The sequence below is a fragment of the Vicugna pacos genome, unplaced genomic scaffold (assembly GCF_048564905.1).
Source record: "Vicugna pacos unplaced genomic scaffold, VicPac4 scaffold_56, whole genome shotgun sequence".
Classification (NCBI taxonomy): Eukaryota; Metazoa; Chordata; class Mammalia; order Artiodactyla; family Camelidae; genus Vicugna; species Vicugna pacos.
Window position 1 is genome coordinate 64,807 of NW_027328745.1, and position 12,704 is coordinate 77,510.

At 55.0% G+C, this 12,704-nt stretch overlaps 1 protein-coding gene across 2 annotated transcripts in view; it reads left to right on the forward strand.

The window, feature by feature from the left end:
• The window catches only part of LOC140694586 (adenylate cyclase type 1-like), a 20,969-nt gene that overhangs the window by 7,485 nt on the left and 780 nt on the right, over positions 1–12,704 (forward strand). For both annotated transcript variants that reach the window (XM_072957751.1, XM_072957752.1), the window contains exons 7-9: positions 4,178–4,317; positions 8,673–8,798; positions 9,342–9,460. In XM_072957751.1, the coding sequence (XP_072813852.1) occupies positions 4,178–4,317; positions 8,673–8,798; positions 9,342–9,408 (333 nt within the window). In that variant the 3' untranslated portion in view covers positions 9,409–9,460. The remainder of the gene's footprint in view (positions 1–4,177; positions 4,318–8,672; positions 8,799–9,341; positions 9,461–12,704) is intronic.

Genomic DNA, 12,704 nt, shown 5'->3' on the forward strand with positions numbered 1-12,704 from the left:
CTAAGTGTCTGGAGTCAGGTGTGAGTCGGCCACTCCTCTGCTCAGAGCCGCCCCTGTTCCCTCAGCCTCCGGTGAGGGCCAGTTACCGTGGTGTGGCCTCCCCAACAGCATCCAGCCTCCCTCAGCTGCTGCCTGGCGAAGTCCGTGTCTGGACTCCCACAGGGCAGCGCTGCGTCTTGGCTCCAAGGTCCCTCTGCGTGGACCTCCCGGGAGCACCAGCATCACGCAGGGTCTTTGCAGACCCGGCCCCGCGCCTTCCTCCATTTGGCTTGAGTGTCAGCACCCATGCACTTGGGACAGGGCAGGACAGGAGCGGGGCTCTGCTGACGTCTGTCAGCCTGGGTAAGACCAGCGGTCCCCACCCCCACCCCCACCCCCCGGCCCGGCCGCGTGACCGCCCTCTGCGCAGAAGGTGCTCCCAGCCCATCACGCTCCTCCTCCTGTTTGAAGGGAGAAGCACTTACGCTCCACTGCTGTGTGGTTCTTTAAGGGGTTCGTGGTCACAGTCTAGGAGAGATGCCCTTCCCTTTGCTGGCCCAAACTAAGCCTTTGGTTCTTCCCTGGAAGAAGTGAACAAAAGACTCAGATTTTAATGTTCAAGTTTTGTAAAGAGGTGTCTTTTTTCCTGAACATACTGTCCAATTAGCTGTCGCCTGCCCACGGTCTCATTCTTCAGCCCTCCGGCGGGAGCCTTCTTTCTTCTGGGTCAAAAGTCCAAACAAGGACACCGCCCACCCCGTGTCTGCCGTCCCAGGAGAGGCAGATGGGGGTTCTGTGCAGACTACAGTCCCAGGGACATCTCGGGGGCCCCATTTTCCAAGGAGTAAGCCAGCCAAGGGAAGGTTGACCACGATGATGCCCAGATTCCACCTCGGCCATCCGCTTGGGGACCGAGCAGATGCTTCCCTGGACATGCCTCCAGGGGGCCCAGCACGTGTTCTCATGCAGCGTGAAGTCGACATGGCTGTGGGACGGGTCCTCCCCTGCCGGCCGGGCCTCACAGGGAACTCTGGGGAGAGTTCCAGCGCGACGCTGCTGAGACACAGGGAGCCTCATGCAGACGGCTAAGAATCGGACATTCTAGGGGATGCCCTCGTGGCCTCCTGGGGACCTCGTGTCTCTGAGCCCCTGACCTGGACACTCACCAGGACCCGCCCCGGTAACGTCACGCACAGCCCTGATTCTCAGCCTGGGACTTCCTGGCTGGCATCTCGAGGCTGAGGGGGACACAGGGGCGGCATGCAGCCCGAGCTCCCAGGCGGCCCGGGAGGACCCCCCGGCCCGTCCCCGCCTGCCGTCAAACCTCGGCTTTGCTGTGTGTGGTGGTGGGTCATCCTCACCTCCAGCATTTCCTTGCACAACGTTTTGGATGCTTTATTGCCGCTCGTTCTTCATAAAACAAGTGAAAACAGTGAGAGGAAAAGCTCAGGGTCAGGAGCAGACTCAGAGGTTTTGTCCGTGTGCATCCGGGGGCTCGAGCAGGGCGTCGGGGTGTCGGGAGCACAGGTCTCTTTGAACAGATGAGTTGTGGGTTCAGCTGTGAGAGGAAAGAGCAAAATGGAGCCTTTGATCACGATCCATTTTGCCACCTTGCGTCTTAGAGGCCACGTCTGAGTGGTGGCCTTGGTGACCTCGGTGTCTCCCCGGGTAAGCAGCCAGTCTCGGGCTCAGTTCCATGAAGGACTTTGGGGCACGCTCAGTGAGCCCTGCCGGGGAACTGAGTGAGGCCCTCACCCTTGTGTGGCTTTAGACCGGGGCCTTTGGCAGCTTTGGGGCCACCCAGCAGCCAGCACCCTGGGGAGTTTAAGCACTCTCCACTTTTTCTTGGCCATTTGATTCTTTGTGACTGTCGTAGCCACCGTCAGGCTGACCGAGTTACTCTTGTTGTCAGTGGACAGCGTCCTTCTCGTTTACAAGGCGTTGGGGGGGGGGACCACCTGCCCAGCTCCCAAGGCCGAGAGATGGAGTCAGTCTGGCGAGGGTCCAGGCCCCAGGCATCCACCTACCCTTCTCCGTCCGGGTGGGTGGATGGCGGCATCCTGTTCCTCCCCAGGCGACTTCCTCCAGACCCCAGGCAGCCCCCAGCCCCTCCATGCCAGCACCAGCCTGCGCCTCACCAACGAGCAGCTGCAGAAACTGGCAGAGGTAGTTAATTAAGGGCAGTGACAGCGCCCTGGGCCTCCTTCTATCGGTCTGGCAGACACGCTTCCAGCCCTCCTGTCTACACTGGTTCAGCCAGCTTTGGTTCTCCCGAGGGGCCCCTTCCCAGCACATTTAGAGCCATCCGCAGATTTCACCATCCTGGGAGCTGGGCAGGTCCTGATAGTCCGTGGTTATGCTTCCTTTCTGAGCTTCCCTGGGTAGGTTTCCCGCGGGCCTCGGTTGCCTGCCTGCCTGCCTGCCTTCTTGTATTCGACAAGCACTCATGAATGCCAGGAGCCCTGGGGAGACGTGCTGAGACAGACCAGACCCCTCGTGTGGGGCGCTGACTGTCCAGAGAGGGATTAGACGGCGTGCGTGCCAGAAGCAGGCCGATGGTTAGTGAGTGCGAGGGCCGCGCGGGAAGAAGGCCAGGTTCCAGCCCATCGGGCAGGGGAGAAGAACGGTCCTCTGCCCAGCTCTGCCAGGGACTGACACCCTGGGGACCTGAGACCCTGGGCCCTGGATGGGCCGAGTTGCTGTAACTAAAGATCCCAGAGATGGGAGATGGCATGAGAGGGGGAGGGTGTGGGGGGTTTCAGAGCAGCACCCAGGGGAGGGGAGCGAGGTGGTCTCCTTCAGTGTAAGGCGAGGAGGACCCAAGGAATCGTGTCCTCTTCTGCTTAAATAACCTTGCTAGAAAGAGCTTTCTCCTATTTCATGTTGTTTTGTTTTGTTTTGTTTAACATTTTTTATTGACTTATAATCATTTTACAATGTTGTGTCAAATTCCAGTGTTCAGCACAATTTTTCAGTCATTCATGGACACATACACACTCATTGTCACATTTTTTTCTCTGTGATTTATCATAAGATTTTGTGTATATTTCCCTGTGCTATGCAGTGTAATCTTGTTTATCTGTTCTACAATTTTGAAATCCCAGTCTATCCCTTCCCACCCTCTACCCCCCTGGTAACCACAAGTCTGTATCCTCTGTCCGTGAGTCTATTTCTGTCCTGGATTTATGCTTTGTTTTTATTTGTTTGTTTGTTTTTGTTTTTGTTTTTTAGATTCCACATATGAGCGATCTCATATGGTATTTCTCTTTCTCTTTCTGGCTTACTTCACTTAGAATGACATTCTCTAGGAGCATCCATGTTGCTGCAAATGGCGTTATGTTGTCGGTTTTCATGGCTGAGTAGTATTCCATTGTATAAATATACCACATCTTCTTTATCCAGTCACCTGTTGATGGACATTTAGGCTGTTTCCATGTTTTGGCTATTGTCAATAGTGCTGCTATGAACATTGGGGTGCAGGATTTCATGTTGTTTTTAACTGTGTGAGGCGGGAATTCTTCCAGCTAAACTGTTGTTTAGCTAGATTCCCAATTCTGGGAACCCAAGAATTGGGGGAGTGAAGTCACGTCCCCGCTGTCACTAGGGAGGGGAATGTGCCTACCGCCCTGTCTGCGCTGGTGGCCCCCGCTTTTGGGCCCACGGAGGCCCCAGGAGCCAGGAGCCTGTGCACCCCAGCTGGGCCCTGAGGGCTCTGTGCCGGCCACAGGGATGCGAGCCTGGTGCCGGCCCCTTCCTGCCAGTCCCCGACCCTCGAGGTTGTCCGAGGTTCCTGCCGGTGCCGGGAGCCCTGCGGGGAGCCGGGCCTGCCACTGTGTGTCCACAACTGGAGCTCGATGTCTGCAGGTGTGCCTGGAGCCTGGGGTGACCGTGGAGCTCACACCCTGGGACCAGGTCTGTGTAGGCCCTGTCCAGCCCACCCATCATCCGTGGGGACCACTGTCCTCACCTGTTTGTCTAGGGCCGCTTAGTTCCCTCGGAGTCCCCTGCTCTGTTTGTGGGATCATGTTCTTCTCACAGGGCGACCAGAGTCACCACAGGAGGAGCCAGAGGACCTGGCTTGCAGGCCGAGCCAGGGAGGCCGGGCCTGGGTGATCAGGGTGGGCTGTGCAGGTGGAGGAGGGACCCCTCCATGGGCTCCCCTTTGACCAAGAGTGATGCCCGCATGTCTCTCCTGCAGGTGACTGAGGAAGTTCACCGGCTGCTGCGGCGGGGCACGTACCACTTTGTGTGCCGTGGGAAAGTCGGCGTCCAGGGCAAGGGCGAGGTGCTGACGTACTTCCTGGAAGGCAGGACCGACGGAAGTGGCTCCCAAACCAGGTCTGTGAACTGAGAGTGGAAAATGTAAGGACGTGTGGGAGAGCCAGCCTGCAGACCAGACTGGTCATGGGCCACCCCCCGGTACCCCCTGCTGCAGCCAGCCTCTCAGTCGGAGCCGGGGTGGGGGCTCTGCGCGGCTCGGGGTTCACCCCCTGGCCCCCGGGTCAGCACTTGCCCCCTGGAGCAGCAGGGAAGGAGGCTTAGTGGAGCCCACACGGGCCGCTGGGGGCACAGGGGTGAATGCTCGGGGCTTCAGGGGCCTCGGGCTCCTGCAGGGACCAGCCCTGGCAGCAGAGCAGGGCCAGGGTCCAGGGCAAGGCTGGGGCAGGGGCACCGTCCACGCACGGCTTATGAGTGTGTTGCTTAGCGCTTCATAGTCTAAAGGGACATCCGAGTCTCTTGGTGTCGTGAAACGTCCCTTTCATCGAGACGATTATTACCGAGTAGAGCCTCCTTCAGAGGTGGGACTGTCAGACCCGGGAGATCCTCAGACACCCTCGCTGTTCGCTCTCTTCTTGTCAACCTGTAAACAAGAAACGTCCTCGTCTCCCGGTTAAATACATTAATCCCGGATAGGTAGCTTCCTCTAGGCACTGTGTGGGTCCTCCCCTTCCACGTGGAGACAGACTGCTTTCTGGATCTCTTCTCCCTTCTTTCACGGTTACTCCGCCATCCAGTCTGTGTCCTGTTCCCATCATTTCACTAAATCGGTCCCTGTCAAGTTTGCTGATCGCCTTCCTTTGAACTTTTTCTCAGAATACACTACATAGAATCCAACACTCAACAATCTCTGTCCCATTTCCTGAGGATTCCATCCCTTGCATGTTTTTCTCCAGATGACGCACCATCATCTAACACACATGAGGACTTCGCTTTTTTTGTTGTTGTTTTTTTTTTTGGAAATTACCTGATGACCCCAGTCGACTAGAGCTGCTTGGGGCAGGGATTTTATCAGTTTGTTCACTTCTGGATCCTGAGCCCTTAGAACTGTGCCCAGCACAAGGTAGGGACGCCACAAATATTGGTTGAATTAATGGGACATCACATTGTCCCGGAACTCCGAGAACCTTTTTTCTGGCCACTTCTCTCACCTCCTTCATGTCCCATCCCACCTCTGCCGACCCCTCAAATGTTAGTGTTCTCAAGGCTCCGGCACCCATCCTCTGCTCTTCTCATTCTATTCATTTTACACGGCACGTGGGCATCACTAACACGGAAGTAGTTCGGTCGTCTAACAAATCCTGCCCACTTAGCTGGGCGTTCGGGCCTCAGTATGGATTCTGCAACTAGGTTTCAAGACTCAGTCCTCACGCCTCTGCCACTGGAACCGTGTTTCAGGCCTGCACCAGGGTGATAGCCCAGCGCTCTCCTTCCTCTGAGGGCAGCTTCCTCACCGAATTGTCCTCCTCTTAGGATGACACAGATAAGGAAGCAGAGGTGCTATGCGAAGGTGACCAGGAATATAGACTTGTCACCTCCTCCCTCTCACAAATTCTGCTTCTGAATGCATGTTTTATCTTTCTTCTTGCCCGTCAGATAAAACTATACAGGTTGACAGAGGTTACCTTAATTCTCTCTTGCTATGGCGTTTAGTTTCTAAAGGTATGTGGTGAATTAGGGACATAACGTGTTTCTTGAGAAAATTCTTAATGTATAATTAAGACTGGATCACCTGTCCTTGCCAAAACAGAAGCGACTCCTCTCCCTGCTGGGCTGTTACTTACTTACAGGTCGAATCCCTGTGGCCCCTGGGCCACCTGCACCATCTGCCGTCACCGTAGGCTGTCTGCTTCTCCTCCCTTGCAGGCTTCCGTCCGGGCTGTTCAGTGAGATCTGAACCCAGGACATCTAGATGTGTTATAGACCCATTGCTTCAGGCCCTGCACCCCTCTAGACACAGAAGGCCTGGGCGGTGAGGATCATGGGAAAGTCATCCTGGCTCTTCCCTCTTAATTTGCCGTGTTAATTCAACTTTTACGACCTATTCCTGCAAAATGTGAACCCACATTGTGGATAATGAAGTTAAATGCTCTTACTTTAAACATGTTTCTGTGATCAGTAGAAATACATGTGTATTTCAGGGCAAGATTTTCATCTTCTCTTTAACACCTTGGAGAATAACACAATTTAGTAAATGTTTTATTTAAGAGGTGAATCCAGGGCTTTGTATTAAGTCGTATAGACACTACTGTGAGGAAGGTGATGGACCAGAGGCTAGTTGAGGGGAAAACAGTACAAAGCATGCTCAGTATAGGATGCCATGGCTGCAGCCCGGTTGTACACATAGCGAAAGTTTCATGATGAGACAAAACCTAAACTGTAACCCATGAGGTCGATGGGAGATTATTGGTATTAAAATGTGTGGAGTTACGAGGTTGGATAGAAGAGCCTTGAAATTAGGATTCCAGTGAAGGGATATACTTAAATTGTATTCGTTCACAGAACTAACAAAGCATAATAAAATGTATAGGGAATCACAAAAGACACAGAATTGTCAAAGCATCCCTGAAGAAAAAGAATGGAGCTGGAGGAATAACCTTCCCAGACTTGAGACAGTTCTACAGAGTTACAGTAAGCAAAACGGCATGGTATTGGTACAGAAACAGACGTATGGATCAGTGGAATAGAATGGAGAACCCAGAAATGAACCCGCAATGTTTTCGTCAATTTATCTTTCGAGAAAGGAGGGAAGAACGTACAAGGGAATAGAGACAGTCTCTTCAGCAAATTGTGTTGGGAAGACTGGACAGCTGCATGTAAATCAGTGAAGCTAGAATACTTCCTCACACCATACACAAAAATCAACTCAAAATGGATTAAAGGCTTAAACATAGGACAAGAAACAACAAGGCTCCTAGAAGAAAATACAAGCAAAACTTTGTCTCACATACATCTCGGCAGTGTCCTCCTAGTGCGGTCTACTCAAGCAATAGAAAAAGCAAGAATCCACAAATTGGGACCTAGTTAAACTTACAAGCTTTCGCATAAAATGACAACCTACAGAATGGGAGAAACTATTTGTAAAAGATGAAACCGACAAAGGCTTGATCTCTAGAATATGTAAGCAGCTCCTACAACTTAATAGGAGAAAAAGAAACAACCCAATCCAAAAATGGGCAGAAGACCTAAACAAGCAATTCTCTAACGAAGACGTGTGAATGATCGACACGCACATGAAAAAATGCTCTGTATCAGTAATTATCAGAGAAATACAAGTCAAAACTACAATGAGGTATCTCCTCACACCAGTCAGAGTGGCCATCATTCAAGAGTCCACACAAATGATAAATGCTGGAGAGGCTGTGGAGAAAAGGGAACCCTCCTATAATGTTACACTGCTGGTGGGAATGCAGTTTGGTTCAGACATGGTGGAAAACAGTATGGAGATTCCTCAAAAGACTAGGAATAGACTTACCATATGACCCAGCAATCCCACTCCTGGGTTCTATCCAGAAGGAACCTTAATGCAGAAAGACACCCGCACCCCAGTGTTCACAGCAGCACTACTTACAAGACATGGAAACAACCTAATTGTCCATCGATAAGTGGATAAAGAAGACGTGATGTATTTATATGGTGGAATACTACTCAGCCATGAAAATGACATCATCATACCATTTGCAGCAACATGGATGTCCCTGGAGAAGGTCATTCTAAGTGAAGTAAGCCAGAAACAGAAAGAAAAACACCATGTAGTATTACCACTCATATGTGGAACCTAAAAAAAAAAAAAAAAAAAAGACAAGTGAACTTAAATGTAAAAGAGAAAAAGAGTCACAGACAGAGAATACAAACTTGTGGTTGCCAGGGGGGAGTGGGCTGGGAACGGACAGACTGGGAGTTGGAGACTTGCAGATAACGACAGGCATTTATAGAACAGATAAACAAGTTTCTTCCGTAATATAGCACAGGGAACTGTATTCAAGATCTTGTGAGTTTCCAGAAAAACACACGGAAGCCCCAGACAGCCCCAGACACTGTGGACACTCAGTGGCCATATGCAGGGCTCATAGGGATCCAAGTTTTTCTGGAAAAACCCTTTCCAGGTGAGGCCCAGGAAGAGGGCGGTACCCGGCAGCCAAGTCCGTGCAAGCGTCACGCTTCCTGCACGAGGAGAGCAGCTCTCGGGCGCTCCCAGGGCTAGAGAGACCCTGGGGCGGCGGGGAAGTGAGGGCGGACGCGGGAAGGGCTCCTCTGCTAGAAGAGGACCAGCACGGGCAGCTCCCCAGAGAGCACTGCTGCTTCCCGGGGGCTGGGACCCGGGTGGGGCAGGGGAGGGAGGGAGGGGCCCCGGGCATCCGCTGGGCACACCTCACCTGGCCCAGCCTGCAGGGACTGTGTGTCGTCCGTCCTAGGGGTGAGGCCGTCCTGCTCCTGCTGGGGTTCTGCGTCTGCTTCCTGGTGTCCTGTGCCCTGTGCCTGCTCATCACCTGGCCCGGGTACCTGTGTGCGTGTCTTGCGCCTGCCTGTCACCTGAACAGGTAAGTGCTCGGCCTCTGCCTGCCCTCCTGGCAGGCCAGGTGGAGGCAGTTTGTCCCTCACCTTCCTGGCAGGTGAAAAAAGAGTCGTCCACGGGGTACAAGCCCATTAGGCCCCATCCTGTGCGGGGTGCCGTTTGGAGTTCTGGGAGCGGGCCCCGTAGACACAGGGGTGGGTGTGGATGGAGACTCAGTAAATGAGCACGAGGGGTGACACTGTTCTCTCCGAAACGAGGGTGTGGCCTGTCGTGGGACCGTGCCGTAGACGGGGGCCTCCACGCTCTCGAGGACTCTTCGTTGGCGTAGGAGCCAGGGTAGAGCCCGTGGCCCTGTTCTGCCCGGGGCTCCTGGGAGAGGGCCCTGTCCCCGTCCCGCACACCTGCCGCACGTCCTGAGCCTTCCTGTTCAAACGTCCCATTTCCCCTCTGGATCCTCAGTTGTCACGTCTGACAGACCAAGGGTGATCTGTGTACGACGGTCGAAAGCAGCTGCTTCTCGAGAAGATTGAACCGAGGTTTATTTATTTAAAGTCTTTCTTATTCTCAGGTACCCTCTTGATTTAAGTCGAGAAGAAAACGCCACTGGAATAAACAGCCGCAGTCCAGCTCTCTGACTTCACAGACGGGGCGGCATCGGGCCCGGTCAGCTGCAGTTTCCCGCTTCAGGTAAGACGGCTTTACGCGCCTACTTCCAAGCGAAGGCGTCGCACGTAGACGCTGGCTTCTAAGTCCTGTCACGCTCGTCCCCGGTGCTGGGAACCCGTGTGCCCGGTGGACAAACGGCTCTCCTGGTGGAGGGGGCCCGGGCTGGCCCCTTTCTTTCCCAACGTCCACTGCCCCCCTCCTCGCCCTCCCTCGTCGCCCGAGCACTTTTCTCAGGGTGGGATTCTCGGCACTGCAGCGGGTCCCCCCTCCGGGCTGCCGGGCAGGAGGCAGCTCGGGCTGGGCGCACGGTCCCGAGGGCAGGCGGCTGCGGTTCCCCCGGCCAGCCAGCGCGTGCCTGTTCAGGGGCCGACCCACGTGCTCACACACTGCCCTCCCCAGGCCCTGGCCGTGACAGCAGGGCCCTGAGGTCGCCCCGGGGCTTGCGCAGAGGACTGTGGGGCCAGGCGACAGGAGGGGGCGTGGTCAGCAGGATCCGACTGGGGAGGATGGGGGCCGGCAGGTGGGACAGATCTGTCCAGCAGAGGCCCAGTGTGTACCGAGGGAGGCAGCTGCCAGTGGGCGCGGCCGCGCACGCGGCTGGGTTGGGGTCCATCGCAGTCGTGCATCCCTGAGGAAGCCTAGGCGTCAACAGAGGGCTTTCCTCCGTGACGTAGAAGTGGCCACAGCCAGGGCATCAGGGTTGGTGTGGCAGCTCTGGGACCACCTGGGGCCTTCACCGGCCCAACTGGCTCCATCATCACTAGAGGCTGCCAGCTCCAGGGCCTTCGTGTCTCCGTCCACGAAAGGATGGGTATTGGAGCTGATATTCATCGTGTACTAGGAGCAGGGCCTGGGCCACCACAGGCTCAACTGAACATTGTTGGAACAAGAGGGGAAGCTGGTGAAACCCAGGGGCGGGATCCCTGTCAGTCCTGGAGGCCAGGATGCCGTGACCAGAGGAGGCGCTCTACGGGGCTGGAGAGTCCGTGGTGACGGCTGGAAAGGGGCAGAGCTCACCGGCCAGACGTGTTCCTGCAGTGGTGCTGGCCTTGGGTGGGCACGTGGAGGGGCCGAGGCTGAGCAGGCGGGGGGGGGGGCAGGGGTAAGAGGAACAGTGAGGAGGGAGCCAGAGGGGTGCACACTGGACCAGTCCCTGGGCACCTGCGGGTTCAGATGCGCTTTGCTGTCTGGGGGGGGGGGGTCCAGGCCTCCCTGGTCCCTGGGGAACGTGAGCATGACGTGACTGGGAAGGAGGCTGGGTGTGCCTCGTACAGCGCCCCTGTCACCTTTCCCACGCGGGCCTGGCGCTGATGGTCGTATTTCAGCCTCATTTTTCCATCCACCATCCCAGTAACCCCTTCGTGGTCTTCTGAGCCGAGGCAGAGGGGATCGCTCAGGAGGGTGAGAGTCCTAACGTGGGCTTCCTCGCCTCCCTGTGTTACCAAGTCCCAAGCTCATTCTGCTCGCCACGTGGCAGGCCAGGAAACCGGGGGATGAAGTGTTAGGGCAAAGAAGAGTGACTTTGTCCGGAGAGCCGGCTGACTGAGAAAGATGGCAGAATAGTGTCCTGCAGAACCATCTTCTCCAAGTCAGAATACGGGCGCCTTTTACCCCAAACGGGGGAGGGGGCGTGGTTGGTTGCTGCAAAGTTCTTGGTGCAGGAATTTGCTGTTCTTGCAGCTGTCCGCATGGGTGAGGTCATGGTGCCCCTATAAAGCCTCTAAGAAAGCAGATGTCATGTTCTGTTCTGCAAGGTGTTGCCTTTACATGAATGGGAAAGTGTTAATATCCTTAAAGGTCAGAGCCTTGAGAGTAGGCTCTGCTGTATATTTCAGGCTAAAGGCAACATTGTGCTTCAAACGGTGCAGAAACAGCAAGACTAGGCCTAGGAAACAACACAGGGTTAAAGCGAAAGGATCAGGTCTAGTTTGCAGTCAGATTTGCTCTTTCCTATTACACCTGCTGCCCTCGCAGGGCTGGCTTCAGGGAGGAAGAGCGCCCCCAGCCCCCCCAGCCCCCAAGAGCCGCCTGCAGCGGGTGAGGAAGGCAGGGAGGGGGTTTGCAGCGCTGGTGAGGTCAACTAGACATGGCTGATGGATGGACACTGACTGCAAAGTTAGAAAACCTCTAGGTTTTTCCTCTTTGGGGAGAGAGAGAGGGAGCCTTGGCAGAGGGCAGTGACCCTAAAGACAAACCCAAGAGCTCCTGGCAGCCCCTGCAAGTCCCCGGTCCTGGTCCTCGTGTTACATCATGTCCTACCTCAGCCCCAGTGGCTCCCACGGTGTATCTGTGTGGGACTGAGTTCATTTATTTAGCATAATCATGGCAGTATTTTTTAAACATGAAATTGCAGCTTACTAGGGTCTGTGTAATCTTTTTTGTTAATTTGTTTATTTTTTCCTTTATTTATTTGTGTGTGTGTGTGTGTGTGTGTGTGTGTGTGTGTGTGTGTGTGTGCGCGCTGTTAACAAAGGGGATGGAATAGGAATGAATGAAAATGTCACTCTATTGACCGTCATCAGGGTTCCCTGGAAGCCTGTTTCAGTTGTGTGTGTCTGTGTGAGTGTGGCTTATAACATGGTTCTTAATTTGTCGCCTGGTTGGAAGCCTTTGAGTGCCCCTCCCCGCCCCCTCCCCTCCCATGGGAGCAGCAGCGGGCAGTCAAGGGAGCCAGGCCATGCCTCCTCCTGGCCCCTAACTCACAGGGCAGGAGCCCTGAGAATAAGCCAGGAGCACAGCCGGCTGAGCGGAGGATGTGGTTGTGTAGCTGTCGCGTTCGCCTCGACTGAACTCCACAGCCACAGGGCTCGGGCACGTCGGGGAGGTTCGTCACTCAGCGGCCACCCTGCTTCCCACCGACCATTTGGAGCAGCTGCGGTTTTCCTGGTTCGTGTCCCGGTCACGGCACCCTCCACGGCTTCTTTCCCTGCAGAGCACAGGCTCTCACTCCAGATTTGCCCTGCGTCCCCCTGCCTCGTGGGGTCCTTCGTGAAATTCAGCTCCGGCTGTGAACTGCCCTCCAGACGTGGGGTCCGGGACGCCCAGCCTGGCCACGGCTGCAGAGTCGCTTTCTGAGACAGTGACAGGAGCTTTGAGGACGTTCCAACAGCTGACACCCCAGAGGGCCGCCTTTGACTGACTGTGTGTCCTGTTCTAGGGGCGTTTTCTGTTGTTTGCATCCGACCGGCCGTCTTTCTTTGGTGTTATGACAAATTAGCCGTCGTGCCGCTGTTTGCTCTGTGTGTGTGTGTGTACCTGTGTCAGC